The sequence below is a fragment of the Mauremys reevesii genome, linkage group 2 (genome assembly GCF_016161935.1).
Source record: "Mauremys reevesii isolate NIE-2019 linkage group 2, ASM1616193v1, whole genome shotgun sequence".
NCBI lineage: Eukaryota > Metazoa > Chordata > Testudines > Geoemydidae > Mauremys > Mauremys reevesii.
Window position 1 is genome coordinate 85,521,440 of NC_052624.1, and position 24,800 is coordinate 85,546,239.

Consider the following 24,800-nt stretch of genomic DNA (forward strand, 5'->3'; position numbering starts at 1 on the left):
TGGGAAGCATGCTCCCAGTTGCCATACGGGGCGGGAAGGGGAGGAGGATGAGGGAGGGCGGATAGTCTGTATCTGTAAAAATATTGTTCAAATAATATTTGTGTCATTTATATTTGTTTATTAGCACATATCTGCACTTCTTTTACACTAGACAAACTGCTCTGTTTGTTGCTGTAGCTGATTTTTAAATACAGTATAATTTTTAAAAAGTAGAAGAAACAATTCAATTTAAACAATCAGGTCCTAGTCTCAGATTTATAGCATACATCACATTGTCACTTGTGTTGGAAATAAACCCCGCTGCGATGCCTGCTAATTTTTTTTAAAACACATGCTATAAATTTGTCATTATGATTTGAACCTAAATCTCTACATCTTCTTAAAATAGAAAAGAGTTTCCATGAGAAGGAGGCACTGATACTATAGGAGATGATCAAATATTATGAACAGGTAGAAGATAAATGAAAAAGGAAGCTTTGTTTCTCGTAATGAGTCGATTTTCTTTCACAATGCATCATCATCACTTTTTAGCTCTGTCTTCTTTTTCTTCTTCTATTAGTTTGGTTACCTCCAATTCTATCCTCTTTTTTTTATTTTCACTGCTTGGCCTTTAAACATTTGTCCTTCCTATCACACTACATAGTCACTCTGACTACGTGATCCTCTTATAGCACCCAGAGACACAATAATCAGGCTGTCTCTAGGCTGATTAGTCTCCATGAGATCTGTAAATCTTACCAGATACCTCTCAACACCCTCTCTGATGTTGTCAACCTTCATTCTTCCTTTTAAGTATTTTCTCTTTCCTCCAGCTCTTCTTCACTCTACCTGCAAGAAGTTTGCTGATTTTTTTTTTCTGTGAAAGTTTTTCATGTGCAGCAATATCATCTCTGCTTTCCCTACACTTCAATCCACCCATTCCATCAGTCCATTTTCATCTTCCTTCTGGTCTCTCCTGACACCCTTTTCGACATCATCCCTTCAACAATTAAAAATGTTTTGTGTTTCATTCTTATTCCTTATCACTTTGGCTTCTTCGTCATCCCTTGCTCCCTCTCAGAGAAATAATTAATTCCTTAATGTTCGCAAGTGTCTTCCTTAACACTAGACCCTCCTTTTCATTTCCTGTTTCAAAATTTTGTGCTCCATTAGCTAATGCTCCAGTCTTATCTTTAAGTTTACCTCTTTCTGTCCAGTCATCTTTCTTGAGTGAAGTGGTGTATTTGAAACAGTCTTCTTTGATATTGTTCATGAGAATCTAGCATTGCCTATCATCTTGGTCACATCGTTTCATTTCTAGCTGTCCAGTTGCTCCTTTTTGGAACCCCTTTCCTTCTAGACTTCTCCACTGTGGTATTACCCTCCGTGAACTTCTCTATCTATCCTTGGTGGCCATTTCTGAATTTAACTTGGCAAGTCCCTTCTGTACAGATACTATTTCAATTTACCTCCTTCACTGTTCCAGTGCTTGCTTTATTTTCTGCCTTAGCAGTTCCTGGCATTCTCTTAGCTGTTGCCCTTTTGTTTCAAAAGAAGATCATCCTTAATCAATCCCCCCTGCTCCCCTCCCCGCCTGTCTTCCATCTCCTTTTAAGCACTTTGAATCAGAGCACGACCTCCATTTGAGGTGGACCCAAACTTGGGGTGAGTAGGCATGAAGTGTCCCTCTGTGGCATCACCTTTGCCTTCCACAGACCCTGCTGAAGTTCTTTTGTGGGGATCCGACTGCATGGTTGGGACCGAGTGCATGCTCTTGCTGCTCTCCATGTCATCATTGTCCCCCATAGAGCTGGGCCCTTCGTCTCTTTCAAGCAGTTTAATCTGTGTCCCTCTCCATTCTGAGTGAACACATGGCGAGCATGCAGCCTGGAGCATTCACATTTTAAGTGGATCAGGCTACACTCCTCTGAAAGGTGCTTAGCTCCTAAACCTTCCCTGTGTGTCAGAAGTGAGAAAAACAGATGGGTGTTGAACAGCTTGAGCAGGTGGTGGGAGGAATTGGGAGCTGGTGGGTGATAAGGAGAGACTGCTGGGGAGTGAGAGAAAAGTACCTAATGTAAGACAGCCTTACTTCAGTCAGGAATCATGGCAGTCTTGTGATGTTGAGGTGAGAAACTCTTTTTATTTCACTATCAGCTCTCTAAGTCGTGCAGTTCACCTGCATTTCCCTCTCCATCTGAAATCTCTCAATTGTTCTATAGAGTCAATTACCTACTGTAAGTGTTTCACTTAATCTGGAAGTTTTAAAAAGGAAGGGAGAAAGGACTGAAGTTGCATTAAAATATTTCACACAGAAGAATCTAGTTCCTTTTGGCGGTTCAACAGTTTTGTGCGAATTGGAAAAAGACTTATTTATTGCCATTGCTATTTACAAGGTGGTTTCCCACTTGCTTCCTCCCCACTCCCCCGGCATATTAAAAGATGAAAAGCAAAAGGCAAAAAGACTTTGTGAAAATAGAAAACTTCCAACTGATTCAGGAAATGGAAACAAAATGAATACCGTGTATGAAGTTCTACCTTCAATATGACGGAGGGAAGAATTTGCCCCATACATTCAGAGACACTTCTAGGGCTTCTGCTTGTGAATTTCCAGAACGGTCTCCTCTAGTCTCTTAGGACATTGTCCTCAAAAGTATAGTGCCTTGTTTCTGAGATGTGAAACTACATTCAATTGGCAGGTTTTTTTCGTCCTATTTGAACTACAATGCATTAAGCATAGTCTTATGGTTTGCATTCCATTTATATCAGGATGAAATGGGCATGAATATCGTCTATCCCCAATATTTGTTCCAGGATGCAATTTCAGCATTAATAGCTTCATTGCTGAATTAACTTAAAGTACATCCTTGAAGTACATTCTTTCAGCTTCTAACCATAGCATCTGGACATCTTTGGCACAGTCATTGTAACCTTCCACTCATTTATGCACTGGACAAAAAGGGCTGCTGTAACAAAAGCACATTCTGGCATACATGAAGGAGTTAAAAATTTAAGCTTCATTTATGTTGTGCAAAGCTGTACAGTAGAGTGCATGCACACCTCTACTTTTAATCACTCATGTAATTGTGTGTGGCACTGCAACTCTATAATTTATCAGCCTAGTCCCATTTTGTGCTTTACTCTGGTATAAACTGCAGATGGAATATTTTTGATCTCCCCCTTAATGCCTGTCTATGCCTCTGCATTTAAAGATCTTCAGTTGTGGCCTGAGAAGTTAGAGAGAACAAACCTGAAATGTGTTTGTGATCAGATCAGTAGGAGCCCTCCATAATCTTTCCACTGGGCTTGTCATTCTCTTGCTGCATGCAAAAGGCTATGGGTATTGACTGAGGCACAAACATGTAGTCAGAAGTACCACTCAGGGATCCAATGGACAGGGATGCATTAAATCTCTCTGGTGGAAGAAAAATGATCAGTTACATCTTAAAGTGCTATTAACTAACAGATGCTACCAGGCTCAGCAGCAAAAATAGATAGCTGCTGCCTTAACTGGAGGCATTGTGAGCCATGAGCACTTTACTGTTGAAGATCAATTAGTACAAAGAGAGAGCTGCCTCTAAATATGTGCCTGTCTAGTTTCTTTTAGTGGATGTTATGTTCTTAAAATTATTCAGTGAATTAAGTGTATTTTGTTTCAGGCCAACCGTTTGTAAATCCTGATGGTACACCTGCAATATACAACCCTCCCAGCGGCCAGCAGCCAATTAGGAGCCAGCTTGTGGGACAGTCTCAGCAGCAGCCTTCATCCCAACAGCAGCAGCAAGTGCAACAACCACAGCAACAAATGGCAAGTCACCTTGTCACACAGGTACGGCAACTGTTGAAAGGGGAGAACAAGCTTTCATCAAGGCTGGGATGATTAGGTGTGTGTACCTTCCCCGTACAGCAGCACTATAATCTCAAAAAATCAACTAGACAAAATGTCAGGGTGGTTTTTTTTTCTTTTGAAATAAATATCAAAAGAAAAGCTATCAGATATTTTCTGGGTGGATGGAACACCCAGACAGATTTTCGTTTGGAAAATGATTATTAAACCAGGTGGTGTATCTGTGGAAAGTCTCTAGATTCCATTTGAAAAAATTGAAATGTGACTAAAAGACCTAATTATTCTTTCATAGACAGGTGCAATATGTAATTTTGTAAAGGGCTGGGATATGTGTATATAGCTCTGTTGATCTTTTGCAGAACACCTTGTAATACTCACAGCTTCTGAAATCAATTATATTGTTAACTGTTTCTAACTTCAAATTGTTAGTTTCTCTTCAAGTTTTCTTTATGAGATCATTATATGTTCTCAATTATAATGATGTAATAATGATACTTTTGGTAAATTTGGTCCCCTAAAGCTAATTTAGCATTAGGGGACCTATCTTTCTGATTGTCTAAAATATTATATGACCCTCTTTGATGTAACTCCACTGAAGCCAGTTAAATTATTCTGGTTTTACTGAGTACAGAATATGGCCTAATATCTCTAACTTCAATTTCAAGATTCAGCCCTTCCCAATAATTTATAACAGAAAAGGCAGAATAGCACCTGAGCACCTTTCCCCATATAGTTTATGGATATGTCCCGTTTACTTTAATAGGAGGTTCATGAACATACAAGCAGATAGCAGGGCTGAGTGTTTAGTTGTCACATTTTTATTTTCTCCTCTCAATCTGCTGAGGTCCAAATGTGGGACAAAAGAAAAGCCCTGAAGGCTCAATACTGGACCCAGTTAGTTTGGTATAACTTCTCTCACTGAGGGCAACATTGGAATCTAATAATAGTAGTGCTGGAAGCCTTAATCAGTGTGGTCAGTGTAAATAATATATTGGCACAAATTGAGCTCTAGGTCCCAAATCAGTCCCTCTCATAATAAAAGGAGACTTTTTATGAGAGAAACTGAGTGTTTCTTCATGGAGATTCCCACACATCAGTTAATGGGTCTAAGAGATTTTTACCCCTAAATCTCCACAGAAAAGCTATCCACAAATGTCTATCTAGATCCCAATGGCTCTAGCCTCTGGATGTCCCCAGATTTCTCGCAGTATTGTGTGAATGGAATCATGTTGCCAGAGAACTTTCAGGGCTCAACTTTTACAGAGGTGAGAGGTTGCATCCATAAAAGAGTAAATGTAGCCTAAGGCTCTATGAACTTATTGTATAGTACACCAGAGAGGGGGCCCTGGCTGGCCCAGCTGAATGTCAACCTACTCCCTTACCATGAACCCAGAACTACATGGGGAGCTTTCTTTAGGGAAAAGATAGGGGATAGATACACAGTATTGCAGTGCCCTCTTTATGGTCAGAGAGCAGTCCAGATTTGCACATGGAGAATTCCTCCATCTGTAGATCTAAGGAGACTCATTCTGGTCCCAGATCACCCAGGTGTAAATCCAGAGTAACTCCACTGAAGCCAGTTAAATTATTCTGGTTTTACTGAGTACAGAATATGGCCTAATATCTATAACCTCAATTTCAAGATTCAGCCCTTCCCAATAATTTTATAACAGAAAAGGCAGAATAGTACCAAGCTTGTGTAGAATTCATGTAAATGAGAGACTAAAATGAGAGGAATGCTAAAGTTATTCCTAAGTAAAATACCCGTCATATAGTTCTGTATAAATGCTTTCTCGTCTCCTCCAAAGTAACTTGATAATCTCAACTTCGTTCTTTTCAGCTTTATAGTCATTAGTTTTCTACCTGTGAAACACTCTGAGTTTAAATCAGCCATTAACAGAAAAAATCATATCTGTGCATATGCAGGGCTTTTCCCCGGTGATCTCTGTGAGTTATATGTAGCATCTTGCTTTAGCATTGCAGCACACTAATAATAAGAAAGTAACCACGGTTTCATTTGTGTATCTCATGAACTTGAAAGTCTGTTAGTCAGCAGAAAACAATAACAAAGAATCACAAGATTGAGTGACCAAAATGCAAAATTAAAGTCATAATAACTGATCTATTGTCTTTACCTGAAGGTGGGTCACCTGCATTGCCGTAGCTTTAGTTCCCAATAAAGGTGTTTTGCCATTATCTAAGTCTTGGAGCATTGTATTTATTGTCTTATTTTATTTTGTAGCCTGTTCAGGCTTTGCAGCCATCTTCCCAGTCAGTCCAATATCCAGCAGTTTCTTATCCACCCCAGCATCTACTGCCAGTCTCTCCAACGCAGCAGTTTCCTGTGGTACTACAGATTTTTATTTATTTTTGTGGTGATTGTTGATGTGAAGTGGCTGAGGTGAGCATGCGTATGTTTGACAGCAATGTGTAGGAATGCAGGGCACTTGTGTTAAGGTCTTTGTAAATCTCTCTTTTATTCAACACTTCTGGAATACTTTAGCATTTAATGTCCACAAAGTCTGGAGGAAAACCTCTTATTGATGTGGTGAAAGACTTGCGTGACATTCTTGATTCGGAAACTGTAGAAACCATTGTACTCTAAATCCAACGGCTGGACTTATTCCATGATCATATTGGAGCACTTGGATAACGGAATATTTGTGAAAGAGCTGCAGCTCTAGAGGCATGTTATGTACTGTGCATCATGACAAAACACTAATGGACATGGAGAATAAAAATAGTATCCCTCTGGAGTCTGAATCTGGCTTGATGCTTACAAGGTTAAAATTATACTACTGTAGAACGAAGCTGACATTTTAGTAGGCGGTATAGGATTCTTTTGTCCTCTGTCTTTCTCTCACATTTTTATTTGTGGCTGATATCCCCAAGCTAGAGATGTCACCTGGTCATGTTAAAAGATAGAAACAAAATAGAATAATGCCCTTGGGGCCAAAATAGTACTACTAACACATAGGAGAAAAGCACTACGTTTAAAGGCTCAGTAGTGGTTTAGTCTACCCATCCACACACTGGAAACCCAGTCGAAAAATTGTTGTCATGCACAGCAGATGTATGTTCCAGTGCTAGCTCCCATGACAACTTTGTGACCATCTGCTTCATAGTCTCTCATTCATAGAAATGGGTAGAGGTAGCTTAATAATGGTTAATTTATTCACCGAATGCCTCATTTTTCTCTGTGAATTTTCATATTTTTTTTTCAAATTCACTTGTTTAAAACTATTTGCCGTCAAATCAATGGAAGCTGTGGATGCGCCACGTTTCTGAAATTCAAGGCAACGAATTCAGGTACCTAAGTATGGATGCAGGAGCCTGGATTTAGGCACACAGGTCGAGATTCTGGCCTACAGTCTTGAGAATGATGGCCCATATCTGTTCCCAGATGGAATTAGTGTAAACCTTAAAAAATGAGATTTCTGCATGTGATTGTGAATTTGAAATTGGCTTACAACAAATATTCTGATGTATTTATTTAAAAATCCATACTTTTCTTTTAAAAAATGCTGCCAATGAATGCATCATGCTAGAATATTTTTGGAGAGTGAACATAATAGGGGTATAAACACAATCCAAGCAAATTCATTTAAAAATTCATAGGAATATTTGAGGAAAAAATTATTTGCGGTGTTTGCCCTCTTCAGTAACGAGGTGTGAGCAAGGGGAACTTAGTATGCATGTTTATGCACAATGCACTGATAATATTTTCTTACTTCTCGATGGAATGAAGCTTTCTTCAGGCTGTTTACCTCCAGAATGCAGGCAATATTAAGACAAATGGACCTATGTAGGCAAAGCCCTTAGTGCCAGATTTTTAAAGGTATTTAGGCTCTTAACTCCCATTGATTTCACTGGGGCTTAGGCATTTAAATACCCTTTTAGAATTTCACCCTAAACCCTCACAGAGTCCTATTGAAGGCAATAGGATTCTGCTCAGGCACAGAACTCCACTCACATGGGCCTGATACTGTTTTATACCATTATACACATTAAGGGTATAATCTGGCTCCACTGAACACAAGGGAAGCATTGTCATTTACTTAATTAGGGGGCAGGATTTCACCTTATATGCCTGCTTGGTATGTTGGTCCCTGCCCTAGCTAGATGGTGGCCCTAAGACTACTATATTACATGTTTATTAACACCAACTGCATAAAAAGTCTTTAACTAGTAGTTGAGAGCTGCAAACTGCTCAGTCTCCAGATTACATATTTTTGCCTATTAAATCCATATTAAAATGTATGGATTGGGATATTCAAAGGACTCAAGGGTGCCTCAATCCCATTGAATTTCCCTTGGGATACTTACTCTAATAACTAGAGCTGGGATTTTGTATCCTTGGTTAAGGAATTATGTGTTTGTGAGGGGAGCCCATACTTACAAAGTAGTGCTTATGTCCTTTCAGTTCAAAATGTGTCCCTTTGAAAGCTTTAGAGTTCACTAGTTTTTTAGAATATGGGTAGGATCAGAGAATCCAACCAATGAGGAGCTACTATTTCTCCATGTGGTATAATTTACCTTACAGTCTGGAAGCATTTTTCAAGCCGTTCTCAGTGTTTTATTTTTATTTTCTATTTATTTTTGTTGGTTACCCTGACTCGTTTGGTGGTGCGTGAATTTATTTTCACCTGCTTCTCATGTTATTCTTAGAACCTGGTATTTTGTTTTTCAAATGTCTACTGCAAAAATCATGTTGATAATTTTCAACTGACTTTTGCCCCACAGCGAGATGACATGACAACACAATTTAGCCAGATGAGTTTAAGTCGTCAGTCATCAGGAGACAACCCTGAGTCACCTTCTGGTCCTGTCTACCCATCACCTATTATACAGCCATCTGGCCAGCAGACTGGTTATGTCATGGCATCCCCAAGTCAGCAGCTTCCCCCAGGAAGTTTTACAGGTTCAGGTCCACCAGTATCCCAACAAGTACTGCAGCCTCCACCACCACCCCAGGGCTACGTACAGCAACCACCACCTGCTCAGGTAAGTAGAATTTTTACCTCTTTATTGTGAGTTTAGCACATAGCTCTAAACTCTGGGGCCTCTGTATGGCATCGTAAATGGAACATCCAGCATAGACTTGGGGGTAACTGGAGAATATCTTTTCAAGGAATTCACAGCTACTGTGGAGCAGATGTTTTTGGCAATGGGAAGTTTCCATTAGTTCTGTTGTTTCATTGATTCCAACAACTCCCTCCTTCCCCCAACATCATTTTCTGAGCATTCATCTGTCTTCCAGGGAGTATCTGTACATGAATATGAAGGAGGGTGAACAAACATTCAGAGTCCCCTTTCTCCTGTGAGCCACATGCATGCTAGCAGAGGTAGCCATTCATCATATTTAATTGACTTGAACATGTAAGACACCATAGATCAGTAATTTTTACTGTCTTCCTGAAGACTGATTATGTTTTACTGTTCGCCACCAAACATCCATGGATGTCTCCTGGGTACCCTTGCAGAACACAGAAAGTGATTACTGTCAAGAAGTAAAATGCACCGATGATTTTCTGGCCCATTTTCAAGGTATTCATTTTAAAAAGTAAAATTTCCAACTTAATTATAGAAAACTGCATTTAACGTGCAGCTTAAAATGATAAAATGTTGTTAGTCGGGGGGGGGGGGGGGGAAGGAAGCGTTATTTTATCCTCTAGAAAAATATTTGTTTAAAAAAAATCCCACCAAACACTTTAGCATAAAATGACTTTAACCCGTGGTGTTATTTCTGTTCGTTATTCCTTATTGATAGTACAACTGCAGTTGTTGGTATGTCTCTACACTGTTTTAATAACAAAGAATGTGGGCTACTAAGCTACTTTTAACAGCCTTGGGAGTTAATATTAGTACAGAAAATTGGAAGAGTAAGAGCTGTTCATGCCACAGAAGATACAGTGGCACATGATATTTCTAAGTCTTAATATTGTGCAGCTATTTGCCCCATATATGTAATTTCCTCAGTAAAGAGCTGGCAAAATATTTAATAGAGATAATATATTTAGCAGAAAAGCTTGCTCTTTACATGTGGAATTTGCCTATTTGTCAAATTGCAAAAGTTCCACAAAAGGGCAAGGTTATGAATTTATTTTATTATATAAAATATTACAAGAAATATTTTTCACTCTGTAGCGATTTGCCAAATGTCAAAAATTTACAGGTGTGAATTTGGAGGAGGGGGGACAGAAGAAGTTGTAATATCCCCTTTTTCCCCTACCCAAACTACATTAATTACATGAATAAGCAGAAAGCGAAAATCTTACAAGCTGTCCTGGGTTCCGTTCCCACATCTGTCACTAGCTTTTCTTAATACTATGTACCAGATGGCATTCACCCAAGGGTTCTGAAAGAACTCAAATGTGAAGTTGCGGAACTATTAACTAAGGTTTGTAACCTGTCCTTTAAATCGGCTTCGGTACCCAATGACTGGAAGTTAGCTAATGTAACGCCAATATTTAAAAAGGGCTCTAGGGGTGATCCCGGTCTGTAATTGCCGGGTAAGTCTAACGTCGGTACCGGGCAAATTAGTTGAAACAATAGTAAAGAATAAAATTGTCAGACACATAGAAAAACATAAACTCTTGAGCAATAGTCAACATGGTTTCTGTAAAGGGAAATCGTGTCTTATTAATCTATTAGAGTTCTTTGAAGGGGTCAACAAACATGTGGACAAGGGGGATCCGGTGGACATAGTGTACATAGATTTCCAGAAAGCCTTTGACAAGGTCCCTCACCAAAGGCTCTTACGTAAATTAAGCTGTCATGGGATAAAAGGAAAGGTCCTTTCATGGATTGAGAACTGGTTAAAGGACAGGGAACAAAGGGTAGGAATTAATGGTAAATTCTCAGAATGGAGAGGGGTAACTAGTGGTGTTCCCCAAGGGTCAGTCCTAGGACCAATCCTATTCAATTTATTCATAAATGATCTGGAGAAAGGGGTAAACAGTGATGTGGCAAAGTTTGCAGATGATACTAAACTACTCAAGATAGTTAAGACCAAAGCAGATTGTGCAAAACTTCAAAAAGATCTCACAAAACTAAGTGATTGGCCAACAAAATGGCAAATGAAATTTAATGTGGATAAATGTAAAGTAATGCACATTGGAAAAAATAACCCCAACTATACATACAACATGATGGGGGCTAATTTAGCTACAACGAGTCAGGAAAAAGATCTTGGAGTCATCGTGGATAGTTCTCTGAAGATGTCCACGCAGTGTGCAGAGGTGGTCAAAAAAGCAAACAGGATGTTAGGAATCATTAAAAAGGGGATAGAGAATAAGACTGAGAATATATTATTGCCCTTATATAAATCCATGGTACACCCACATCTCGAATACTGTGTACAGATGTGGTCTCCTCACCTCAAAAAAGATATTCTAGCACTAGAAAAGGTTCGGAAAAGAGCAACTAAAATGATTAGGGGTTTAGAGAGGGTCCCGTATGAGGAAAGATTAAAGAGGCTAGGACTCTTCAGTTTGGAAAAGAGAAGACTAAGGGGGGACATGATAGAGGTATATAAAATCATGAGTGATGTTGAGAAAGTGGATAAGGAAAAGTTATTTACTTATTCCCATAATACAAGAACTAGGGGTCACCAAATGTAATTAATAGGCAGCAGGTTTAAAACAAATAAAAGGAAGTTCTTCTTCACGCAGCGCACAGTCAACTTGTGGAACTCCTTACCTGAGGAGGTTGTGAAGGCTAGGACTATAACAATGTTTAAAAGGGGACTGGATAAATTCATGGTGGCTAAGTCCATAAATGGCTATTAGCCAGGATGGGTAAGAATGGTGTCCCTAGCCTCTGTTCATCAGAGGATGGAGATGGATGGCAGGAGAGAGATCACTTGATCATTGCCTGTTAGGTTCACTCCCTCTGGGGCACCTGGCATTGGCCACTGTCGGTAGACAGATACTGGGCTAGATGGACCTTTGGTCTGACCCGGTACGGCCTTTCTTATGTTCTTATGTTATGTTATGTGTTCTATAACATTTTCAAGTATTATTTAACCAAACTTCAGAACGCTCCTAGTGAACTAGATAAATATGAGCCACCTCTGTTTTACAAACTGAGGTTTAGAGAAGCTAAGAGATGTGTTTCATGGCTATTGCAGTGAGTCAGTGTTAGGATTAGAACATAGGTCCCCCGTCTCAATGGGCCATGTTGATGCTGCTGTACCTCGGAGTGTGCCTTGTCAAGTCACTTAACCTTTCTGATCTTAAGTTTCCAAATTTGTAAAATGGGGATAATAATACTTACCTACAGGTACCTGCCTACCTGTTGCTGGGATATTATAATCCTGTATATTTTTGGATTTTATGTGTGGAAAACGTTACCAACATTTCTAGGGCTGGTAGGGAAGTGGGGGGGGGGGGGGGAAGGCATTGTGTTCTGATAGATTAGCCATAGGATTTTGTGTCAAGAAACCAGAGTTCTAATTGTGCTTCTGACACTGGTTTACTGTGTGATGTTGTACATATCACTTAACTTCTGAGCCTCAGTTTCCATGTCTATAAGCAGGAGGTACTGGTGCTTATTTCAGAGGGGCTTTGTGAGACAATTAAATAATGTTAGTAGAATGTTATATTGGTGCAAAGCATGAATAATGGATTAAGACTACCTTGGAACCAGATCCAGTCCAACCAAGAGGCCCCCCTGCAAAATTACCCATTCAACTGAGGCTTTTCTGCCTGTCACATCTGGCTCTCCAGTCACCATGGTGGACCTTAGACGTTGGACATTTGGATCCAAATATTGTGGATCTGTGAGCCCCCTCCCAGCATGGGGCCCAGAACTATGGATCCTCTTTTAATTCAGATTTTCAAAGAATTGTTAAGTGGTGAAGATGGGAACTAAAAGCCTCCTGCTTCCCAATACTGTGTTCATTTCTCTAATCCATGGGATTTGGGTAGGAGAGAGGACAGATACCAGCCACCACTACCAGCAGCAACTTCTTAAAAATTCACAACTGTGAATTTTGTGGGACAGTGGCTTTTAGAGTCTGCACAAGATTAATTGTGAAGAATTTTCATTTGTCTGATCTCCACAAAATTTCATTTTTTGGTATAAAATAACAAATGACAAATTGGGGTTCATTTTTACAAAAACAAATTACGCCGGTTTTGCTCAACTCTAATATTTAATTAAATACTTTTTGATTTTTTTTTCTCAAAAATGAGGTTTCAGTAGCACTGAACTACAGGAACAAAAAGCAATGTAACTCCATATGTGTCTGTACTATCATTTTTCATGATTTCTTCACTGTATGGGAAATTCTCAAATCAAAAGTAGATGTTCATTATCAGACTGAACATCTTTGTCTTTTGAAGGGATATTGTAGGTAACCGGGTAATTTTGAAGCGGGGTGCCCTTGGTTGGATTGGATCTGGGTCCAAGGTAGCCTCGATATGGTTAGCAACCTTTAAGAGGTACAGTTCTTCTGTATTATTATACACTATAATTAGTGATAGAATAAAACAAAAAAGTGTTCTGTGTACCCAGATGGAAAATATATTCCATATATCAATTGCATTGCATCTTTCATACTATCTGTTATACAGCAGAGTGTGTACATGGTCATCAATATATATTTTTAAACAAATTACCTAACTGACCATGTTTTAATTTAAAATATATGTACCATAAAATGCATTTTAAATAGTGCCACAATTAATTTATATAAATATCCATGTGAGGCCTCTGGTATTATGCAGCCACTCAATCATCTGCTCTGAAGTTGCTGCTTAATTGTGTTCATGTAGCTAAGCTGTCATTTTGAAGAATAATGCAGATTTCTTGCTGTCCTGGTTTTGAAGATAACCTTCAAAGTATGAACCAAAAGTTAACCAATGTATGGATGTGTGTTCCTCACTTGTTCTGATCATGTCATGCCCCTTCGAATCCTTCTACTGACTTCCTTTTCCTCTGCATGAACTTCAAACTTGTCCTTGTTTTCAATGCGCTTCACAGCTCTTCCCCACTGTCATACCATGACATTTTTAATCACTTGTCACATGGATGTCTAAGCATCATGTATGAAAGCCTTGTATTGGTCCAACTGATTCGGAGGATGGGTAGAGCTGCAAGGATGGGGATGTAGAGCAGGTTCCTTAGCTGGAACCCACAGAACTGCTGATGGGGTGTGGAGCTCTTATGCAAAGGCCCTCTTCTACTGTAATTAAACTTTAATATACATGGAGACAGTTGCATTAGAGAGTAGCATCCCAGTACGCGGATGGGATTCCCTGGATTCATAGATTCCAAGGCCAGAAGTGATCACTGTGATCATCTAGTCGGACCCCTGTATAACCCAGGCCATAGAACTTCCTCAAAACAATTCCTAGAACAGATCTTTTAGGAAAACCGCCAATCTTGATTTAAAAATTGCCAGTGATGGAGAATTCACCATAACCCTTGGTAAATTGTTCCAATGGTTAAATACTCTTACCATTAAAAATTTACACCTTATTACCAGTCTGAATTTATCTAGTTTCAACTTCTAGATTGTGTTATAGCTTTCTCTGCTAGATTGAAGAGCCTGTTATTAAATATTTGTTCCCCATGAAGGTACTTACAGACTGTGATCAAGTCACCCCTTAACCTTCTCTCTGTTAGACTCAAAGAGCTCCATCTGTTTAGCTCATCACTATAAGGGCTGTTTTCTAATTCTTTAATCATTCTTGTGGCTCATCTCTGAACCTTCTCCAGTTTATCAACATCCTTCTTGAATTGTGGACATTAGCACTGGACATAGTATTCCAGCAGTGCCAGATACAGAGGTAAAATAACCAACTCAACTCCCACTTGAGATTCCCCTATTTATGCATCCCAGGATGAGTAACAAACTGGAGCTGCGGAATGGACTGAGTGGTCCATAGGCTGCAGATGTAGTGGATTGTTCTGAAACATAGCTATATAGCAATGGCTAGGAAGATGTTGCTTTGATAAAGTAGGGAAGCAAAATGGGACAAACCATGACCCATATGCTCTGTATCACAAAGATCTACCCTATAAAATCAGCATCTTCCTAGTTACTATTGTCATTGCTATGTAGCTGTTTCAAGTAGGCCTTGAAATCTGAATAACTGATCCAGGGTGAAAGCTGTTGTTCTCTATAGGAGGAGAAGCAGAGAGACTAAATAAACCAGTTAAGATGCTTATGCATGCAAAATGTTATAATGCAATAATCAATGTAATGCAATCAATGTAAAAGCACTTCTATATCATAGAAGTTGCTGTCGAATTTATACCAAACAACAGAGTCTTCAGTCTAAATGGCTAATTAGTTCCTGTAAATGTAGTGGCAGTGAGGTTTCTAGTAGTTTGCCTCTGGTGTCATGCCACTTGAATAAAGCAGAGCATTGAAAATTTTGGAGCAGGTCCAGTGAGAAAGAAGAAGAAAGAAAAAGTTGTCCAAGCCTGCAAGCCTAAAGAGATTTTACGTTTATATATTAAAGTTTAATTAATGCTGGCTTTATTGCTATTTCCAAGGTTCCCTTTCCCATTCTTCATCAAAAGAGGAACTGACAGATTTTAAAGTGCTACATCTAAGGAGGGGGAGCCCTTTGTCGTCTTCTGCTTCCTCCTCCACCATTGCATATTCTAAATCTGATTAACAGATTCATTATTCAGTAACATAAACATAATGATCTGTCGTTGTCTAGCCTCTCCTCTGTGGGATTCGCCATCATCCTGTGAGAAACAAGTTCACCAGTGGAAACTAAGAACAGTGATCTGGCTTTGCTTTTCTCCATTTCACTGGCAAATTCCTGCTTTACTTGGCTTTCCATAGCCGTAACTAGGCATTTCTGTGCCTGGGACGAGCAAGCATATTTGCGTCCCATACTGTTTTGTCGTCGTTTTTCCTCCCCATTTTTCACCCACCCCACCCTTCGGCTTTGCATCCTGGGCAGCTGCCCCGCTTGCCCGCCCTGGTTACGGCCCTGTCACAATTATACACCTCATCCATCCTGTGTGTTTTCCTCTGATGCTAACAGCCATGCTTACGTGCTCATGGCCCAAGCACTCCAATAAAGGACCAGATCTCTATGCTCAGTGAAAACATCGCCAGCATCCTTTCCTGCACTGACTAAAGGGCAAATTGTCTCCTCTGCCTGCGTGATTGAGGGGATAAAAAAATTGCACTGAACAGAGAGATAGTAACAGAAGCAGCATCCCTCATGGAAACAAATCACTCTTAGGAGAATGGGATCCACAGATGAGAAGGACATAGGGCTTGGAGGATAGTAATGCTTCAGACACCATACACCTATGGATTCTCTGATGGTGATCAGTCTGTGTTAACTTCACTTGGTTCTTTGCCTGTGTTGTGGAAGCTTCTCAAAGGGTGGGGGACCCAGAGCCACTAGCAGGCAAGAAATTTACTCAAAAAGATGCAAAAAGCCTCCATGCACATGGTCCTTGACTCATGCTTTGGAATGTTCACTAGTTTTGGGGGGCATACCCCCTTATTGTTCCACACAAGGGACTCCGTCCCCCTGAGAAAACAACTCTCAGATCATGAAATTTATTTTCCTGCTCTCAGCATGGGAGTAGCCAGTGTAGAGGACAATAAGTCCCTAAATTAAGACACGGGCAAGCCACCCAGGTGACTGGGAGGCATTTGTGTATCCAAAATCTGCACTGGTCAGTGCAGACCCTGTAAATTCCCTTATGTAAGTGTAATTGCCATTAGTGCTGATGGAAGTTACACATGCCTATAGAGAGAATTTATATTTTCCACCCCCCAGCAGAACTATGAAATATGATAACAGCATTACAACTGGCTTCATTAACAATCTTTTGAGGAAGGTATAAATTCAACTCTAACCAAATTTGTTAATAACATTTAGAATAGAAAACCTACATGCAGACAGAATCAAACTGTAAATTGATCAGGAGAGATTGGGAGAGTGTAGTACGCTGAACAAAATGATTTTCAAATTAATGTAAAGTCCTGCACCTAGAGTGAGAAAGTAAACAGCACACCAACAAACTGGAGAAAACCTCTCTGGAAAGCCATCTTAGAAGGACCCTAGGGTGCTGATAGATAGCAAATCAAATAGGAACAAAACAAGAAAAAGCCATTGCTGTTCCCAGATCTCTATATGTTATATAGGGGATCACATGAAATATGTCAAAGTGATAATGCCATTCTACATAGCACTGGTCTGAGTGTCCTTGGAATATTAGGCACAGTTCTGGCACAGTTTAGGATAGACAGGAAGAAAGTATGTTGGAGAACAAAAATTACATAAGGGTTGGATGACAAAACACACAGAGAGACTGAGTTAAGCTTAAATACTGTAGTTTAGAAATAATAATTTATTATTCAATAATTCAATAAGTAAACTCAGGAAGGAAATGGTAGCCTATATATGGCTTCAGAATAACAACATAAATGAAGAAAGGGTTTTTTTTCACAATGTTAGGAGGATTGAAGCAATGAGTTGAAGCTGAAGAAGGAAACATTTAGGTCCAGTGTACACTAGAAAGGGTTTGCTGATATAGTTATATCTGTATAGCTATAAATCTATTGAGCTATAGCGGCACACCCTCCTAGTTCAGGCAAAGTTTTGCCAGTATAGCTTATACCAATTCTCTGAATGAAATAAACTGTGCCAGCAAAAGTTTGTAATGGAGACCTAGCCTTAGATAAGAGGAAAAGCTGTTAACATCAAGTACTGTTGGACATTTCAGTAGACTAGCCAGGAGATGGTAATGATTTGTAGTCAATCACAAGTAAAAGAAGATGTTTGTGGGATTGAGGTAGTGAGTAATTCTGCAAAGTGCAGGAGGTTCAGGATAGGTGACGTAAGTGGTCTCCTTGGTATCTATGATTCTATGAATTCTACTGTTCGTTAAAGTAATACCACAGTGGGCAAATATCAGGTTTGGATTACTTTGGGGGTGAAACTTTGTCTGTAGGCTGGAGAGCTGTACAGAAGACAAATTAAAGTATGTCTGACAAGATCAATAAATTATTGATTGTCAGCCTAAAATCCACTTTAACCCATGTCTATATTCTGCGCCAAGCCGTTTTTTTATGTCTAGTCTCTTAACAAAAACGTCTATTCTTAGCAAGTCATCCACGCATGATTACTATCAAATTCAACCATTAATCACCCCAAATTAAATGATTTTCCATATAATGCTTCATGCCACTAACAACATTTTTCAAAGTGATAGATTGCTGTACTGATAAGCTACTAAATGGAATATATAACGAATGTATTCAGTTTCAGTGAATTTAAAAAAAAAATCCTTGTAGCTACAGAGATGAGTTAGTTCATGGCTGTACAGTACTTTTAAAGTGTTAGAGCAGTTATTAGAATGGGCTAAGCAAGCTCAACTAAAATTTCAGTTCCAGACCTAAACTGTTTGGGCTACGTTTTTAATTTAATACATATGAACTTTCCACACAATGATTAATGGCAAGAGATAACTCGTATTGTTCTCAGATGGTCATTTATTTTTCAAAGTTTTAAGAGTGTAGCCACTTTTACCCATGTGAGTTTGCCTCACTAATCTTGTCCTGCTGGGGTAAAAGTAGATCATGCATTTAAAACTGGGATTTTTTAACTCCACACAGTTAGAGAGTTTTCATTAGATCTGGGGACAAATGTTCTTACACTATGCCCATCGCTCGTATTGCAGTATTCAAAGATAAAGCACAGTTCAAAGGCAGGCTACAATTCAGCATTACTCCGTGTTATTCAGAGCTGGAATAGCTCAAAACATGTTCAAATTAAAGCATTCATGGTTTGATTCTGGCTGGTTGTACCTGACAAAACAAAGCAACAGTATTAACATAGGTTCAAAAGAAAAACATGGGCAAAGATTTGATATCTGGTCCTCTAAATTCTGCCAATTTGCCTGGAGTTCTCCCTTCAGCCACATCCCCCAGTTCAGGTTCCCTGATTCTCAGTTTCCCTTCTCCTTACAATTCCTTCAGTCCTCTTCCCCACTTTCCATCTATGGGTACGTCTACCTTACGGGATTATTCCAATTTTACATAAACCGGTTTAGTAAAACAGATTGTATAAAATCGAGTGCACGCGGCCACACTAAGCACATTAATTCGGTGGTGTGCGTCCACGGTCCGAGGCTAGCATCGATTTCTGGAGCGTTGCACTGTGGGTAGCTATTCCATAGCTATCCCATAGTTCCCGCAGTCTCCCCCGCCCCTTGGAATTCTGGGTTGAGATCCCAGTGCCTGATGGGGCAAAAATCATTGTCGCGGGTGGTTCTGGGTAAATGTCGTCAGTCATTCCTTCCTCCGGGAAAGCAACGGCTGACAATCATTTAGTGCCCTTTTTCCCTGGATTGCCCTGGCAGACACCATAGCATGGCAACCATGGAGCCTGTTTTGCCTCTTGTCACTGTCACCGTATGTGTACTAGATGCCGCTGACAGAGGCGATTCAGCAGCGCTACACAGCAGCATTCATTTGCTTTTGCATGATAGCAGAGATGGTTATCAGCCGTTCTGTACCATCTACCATGCCATTGTAAATTGGCAATGAGATGACGGTTACCAGTCCTTTTGTGCTGTACCATCTGCTGCTGTCATAGGTGCCCCTGGCTGAGATCGGCTGGGGACGCAAAAGACAAAAATGGGAATGACTCCCTGAGTCAATCCCTCCTTTATGGTATCTAAAAATAGAATCAGTCCTGCCTAGAATATGGGGCAAGTGTACTAGAGAACTAGTGTATCAGAGAACCAGAGAGCACAGCCGCTCCGTGTCAGATCCCGCAGAAATGATGAGCTGTATGCCATTCACAGGGGGTGCCCCTGCAACAACCCCACCTGTTGATTCGCTTCTCCCCCAGCCTTCCTGGGCTACCGTTGCAGTGTCCCCCATTTGTGTGATGAAGTAATAAAGAATGCAGGAATAAGAAACAGTGACTTGTTAGTGAGATAAAATGAGGGGAAGGCAGCCTCCAGCTGCTATGATAGTCCAGACAGGACATTAAGCAGTGTCAGGGAGAGGAGCCCAGCATCCCGCTGCTATGATAGTCCAGGCAGAACGGAATCTTTTCTTTACACATGAAGGGCGGGGGCTGATGGAGCTCAGCCCCCTGTTGCTATGATGAAGATGGTTACCAGCCGTTCTGTACCATCTACTGGGAATGATCAGGAGTTTTTTACCCAGGCGCCCCCAGCTGACCTCACCGGAGGCCAGCCAGGAGCACTCACGGGCTGATGATGAGGACGGATACCAGTCCTATTGTACTGCACCATCTGCCACAAGGCTGATGATGACAATGGATATCAGCCATATTGTACCATCAGCCACCCATGGGGGGGGGGCGAGGATGCTGCCGTTGACTGCTGCAGCATCGTGTCTATCAGCAGCATTCAATAAACATAGGGTGACATTTAAAAGAGTCAAGAGAGGATTTTTTTTCCCTTTTACTTCTGGGGATGGGTGAGGGGGGTAAATTGACGAGCTATGCACTGAACCACCGCGGACAATGTGTTTGACACTACAGGCATTGGGAGCTCAGCCAAGAATGCAAGAATGCAAATGCTTTTCGGAGACTGCAGGAACTGTGGGATAGCTTGAGTCCTCAGTCCCCCCTCCCTCCCTCCATGAGCGTCCATTTGATTCTTTGGCTTTCCGTTATGTTTGTCACGCAGCAGCGTGCTGAGTCCCTGCTGTGGCCTCTGTCTGGAGATTTTTTAAAAATGCTTTGGAATTTCGTCTTCTGTAACGGAGCTCTGATAGAACAGATTTGCCTGCCCATACAGCGATCCCATCCGTACGGTCCATGCTGGAGCTCTTTTTGGATTTTGATTTCGGACTGCATCGCCACCCGTGCTGATCGGAGCTCCACACTGGGCAAAAGTTCGCGGGGCTTTTCTAGTCAACCTGGCCACTGCATCCGAGTTCAGATTGCTGTCCAGAGCGGTCAGTGGTGCACTGTGGGATACCGCCCGGAGGCCAATACTGTCGATTTGCGGCCACACTAACCCTAATCCGATATGGTAATACCGATATTAGCGCTACTCCTCTCGTTAGGGAGGAGTACAGAAACCGGTTTAAAGAGCCCTTTATATCGATATAAAGGGCCTCTTAGTGTGGACGGGTGTGGCGTTAAATCGGTTTAATGCTCCTAAAACCGGTTTAAACGCGTAGTGTAGACCAGGCCTATGGTTCACCCTCATAAACTGTGTCCTCCTCTCACTTTCCTCCTTGTAGTTCTTCCTGTTCTCTTTTTCCTGTAGTTATCACCATTTTGTAAAACAGTGTCCACTGGGAAACTTTTGTGAGAGTTTTCGTACAAAGATATAGAAACATTAACCAAAATGGCACATCTTGAGGTGATTATGTAGTGGATAAAAAACTTCATTAGACCCTTTTCAAGTGTCAGCATGGCACTGTATATTTCTGTAATTTAGTTCTGTTGCACTTGGTAGTTTTTCTCTGGTGATAAAGAGCCTTGTATCTCTGAGATTTTTAGCCTGTTTTTAAAGGGATTCTGTTGGCTCTTTAAATATCTGTCATATATGGCCTTATTCTATTTAACCGTTACTCTCACTGAGCAATACTCCACGAGTAGTCCAGTTATCTCCAGAGGAACTACTCCTGAGCTAAGGTACTGCTCAGCATGAATAAAGGTGGCAGAATCTGACCCACATTTACTAATTCCTGTTGTGTTAAAAATAAAAAGCATTTGTGTCTCTTGTTTGAAACAGGCCAAATACTAAATGTGGAAACAAATATAATTCCATTGGTTTATAAAGAAGCACAGACATACATTTCAAATAGTCTAAGAACAACAACAACAAAAGTTCTCTTGAAGATCTTGTAGAGGTGCCCCTGTATACTTTATATTTTTATCTTACTAACCATCATAGAATTGTTCCAAATGTGGAGTGCTATTGAACTCACTAAGGGGCAGCACAAAACTGTTTAGCTCAGATGTCTCTGTTATGGTGATGAAGAGTGTGCAAGAAAAGTCAATGTGTTCAGTTGCCCTCAAACTTGCATTTTCAAATGTGTGGTGAGGCAGTTTAGTATACTCTGTTCTGTAAGATAAAATAGCTAGCAATACTAGCTGACTCAATACCTACTAAAAGCTTTTGCAAGAGGAGGGATGCTAATCATTTTTAATCCATAATATATTCCTGCCAAATGTGCTAGAGGCTTTAAAGGGAGAGATTCGTGCAGTTAAGCACTTAAGAGGGATAGGCTGACAATGGAGACTCTCTTCTATACATACAAATATCTCACTTTCATACAACACGCACATTTTGACTCCAGGCCATTTCTGCTCTCAGTTGTCCATTTAATATCTTCCCCAGAGTTTATTTAATTGTTTTCCATATGGTCTACACTACATTCATATTAGCATTATAATTTTGTGCAATATGGTACTTCTGTGATTTTTTGTGGGGGTGAGGGGTCTCTTGTTTATATGTAACATTGCTTACACAATTTTTAAAAATAACTGCTATTTCCCTCTGCTTCTCTCTGTGACATTAAATTAGTTGAGAACAAAGTAATTCAGTATTTGAAGAACATTTTTATTCATGTTCCTGCTTCATTTAGGGTTTTTCAGTTTACACACGAACATTGTTTAATCCTTAAGACATTGATAATCGCATTGCAAGAGAAAATTGGAACTAAATGACAGTGCTTGAAAATGTACTATGCAAATCTTTTCTTTTGATTACAGTAAAACTAAACTACTTCACCTGACTTTTTTCTGTATGTCTTCAGTTTCTATCACAAGTACTAAGTCAGTGTTCTTGCTTTCCACAGATGCCAGTGTATTACTACCCATCTGGTCAATACCCTACCTCAGCAACTCAGCAGTATAGACCCATTGCCTCAGTTCAGTACAATGCACAGCGGAGTCAACAAATACCCCAGACTGCACAGCAAGCAGGTATTTGCATCTGTTACTCATTTCTTCAGCGATTCATGTTGCATTTACTGATGAACCTATTGATCGTACTTTAATTTTGAGCTTGAAAAGCTAGCGTTGGAAATTAGCCATTTAAGTAAGTTGAAACAGTCAAAAACCAGTTTTGCTTGGAAAGCCATACCATGCAAGAAAGGAAAGCATGCTTCAGTGCTGTCATCTAGCATGCGTCACACACCGTGATTCTTCCTGCATTAATACGTTACATCTTGGATCAGAAGTAAGGCAAGTGGCAAATTACTGTGATCATTCATGCTTCATTTGAAAGCCAAGAGTTACATTTTATGGCCTTCATCGTATGTGGTCGCTAAACATTTTTAAAACAAGAAACCAGTAATGGAAACATTTTGGGGGCATTCTGCTCTGCAAAGCTGAAACTGTATCTGTGATGTGGAGCCAGCCAGATAAAAGGCAGTCTTTACCTTGGTAATATTCCACTGTTTTCCTCCTTTCGAGGTTAGTGTTCATGAAAACAGCAGGCAATGAGGTGCTCTAGAGTCTGTGTGGCACCCACTTGGATGTTAGCTCCCTGCAGCGATGGGCAGTTGGAAGGGGGGCCGTTACACTGTAAGAGAGTGAGTAGCAGGTCTCACAGTGAACCGGTCTCTTTTCCTACTGTGTCATGCCACTCCTAATTAAACCATGTTAAGGATGGGGAGACAGAGTGAGACTGACCTTGGTTGATTTATTTGTGCTGGTGCGAGGTTCTTTGTGTTCCTAATGAATAAACAGAGCTTCTGTAAAAATCATTGATTGTCTGTTTCTCCATTGCAAACCTCCCCCAGGCTGTGTCTCAGACAAGTATTAACTTTGGTAGGAGGGATTGTTTTGCCACAGGGTACACAATCATAATTGTGTCATGTAGGATAAAGCGCGCTGTCTGTCTGTCTATTACTGTCTAGCTCCAGAAATGCAAATGGTTTGATTAAAAATGCCTGTGAGTTTTGTGGTGGTATTTTTTTATGGAAAATCGGCTTCTCTGCCAAGGCTTTGATCCACAAGTCCTTTAAGATAAAAGTCAATAGCATAGACATGACAGATGGAAAAGATTTCTGGGGTCATCCAGCCTACTCCCAGTCTCTTTAAGGTGATCGCTGACAGGCTTGTCACACTTTATTAGGTGTTCAGAGAAAAAAAGCCATAGCAATACACAGTTATGATTGATTTGAATGATCAATGGCTCTTCTTTTAAGGCTGTCCTGTGTTCTAATAAAATAGGTGTTGGTTTTGGTCAGTGTGGCTGGTGGAGCGCTTACTGTCAGATTTCATAGCTTTAGGAGAATACAGTTCTCAGAGAGATGTAATATTTCATAAAGACCATCTATCTCTTCTAATTTATCTTGTCTTACAGTATGGTACCATATTTGTTATCCATATACAGTAGATCTTTGAACCTAAGTGCAGATTGAATTGTATGGTACTATTTTGGTTGACTGTGTTGTTATAAAATCATATTTATTCTATCAGTTAAATGGTAGATCAGTAATGTGAAAGTTGTGGTAATTAAAGTATGCATGGGACACGTTCTGAAATGCTTCCGCAAATTTTTCACAGAAAATTCAACTATCTGATCTTCAGAGACACTATCTGAATACCAGGTTTAATTATATACCGTAGTGTAGTAACCATTGTGTTTGGGTACAGACTACATAGGGACATCAGTTGTATTTTTGCTTATGTGTTTTTCATATTGTTTTTCACCTGTGTGTGCACCAAGGAGTTAGGTTACTACAAGAAAAATCTCTTGAGTTGGGAAAATTGTCAGTATTTCTAAAATTCCTCCTTTCAATTATTGACAGCTCCATCGGAAAAATAATTATTACATCATGTCAACATTCTGTGGTGAGAGTTTAGTATTTCTTTGATGGTTGTTTTAATTCTTTACCCATTGCCCAGGTCATAAGACTTGCTTTAGAATCAACTCTTTTAAATGGGTCCTAGCTATGGGCCATATTGAACCCCCTCATAGAGATATTTACATGAGGGGAATAGGGGTGCCAGGATACTCCACAAAGAAAATCTTT

At 40.1% G+C, this 24,800-nt stretch overlaps 1 protein-coding gene across 10 annotated transcripts in view; it reads left to right on the forward strand.

The window, feature by feature from the left end:
- ARPP21 (cAMP regulated phosphoprotein 21) overlaps nucleotides 1-24,800 on the forward strand; it is a 265,503-nt gene that overhangs the window by 185,093 nt on the left and 55,610 nt on the right. For all 10 annotated transcript variants that reach the window (XM_039524292.1, XM_039524293.1, XM_039524287.1 and 7 more), the window contains 4 exons: nucleotides 3,639-3,808; nucleotides 6,069-6,173; nucleotides 8,570-8,830; nucleotides 22,614-22,740. In XM_039524292.1, coding sequence (XP_039380226.1) covers nucleotides 3,639-3,808; nucleotides 6,069-6,173; nucleotides 8,570-8,830; nucleotides 22,614-22,740 — 663 coding nt within the window. The remainder of the gene's footprint in view (nucleotides 1-3,638; nucleotides 3,809-6,068; nucleotides 6,174-8,569; nucleotides 8,831-22,613; nucleotides 22,741-24,800) is intronic.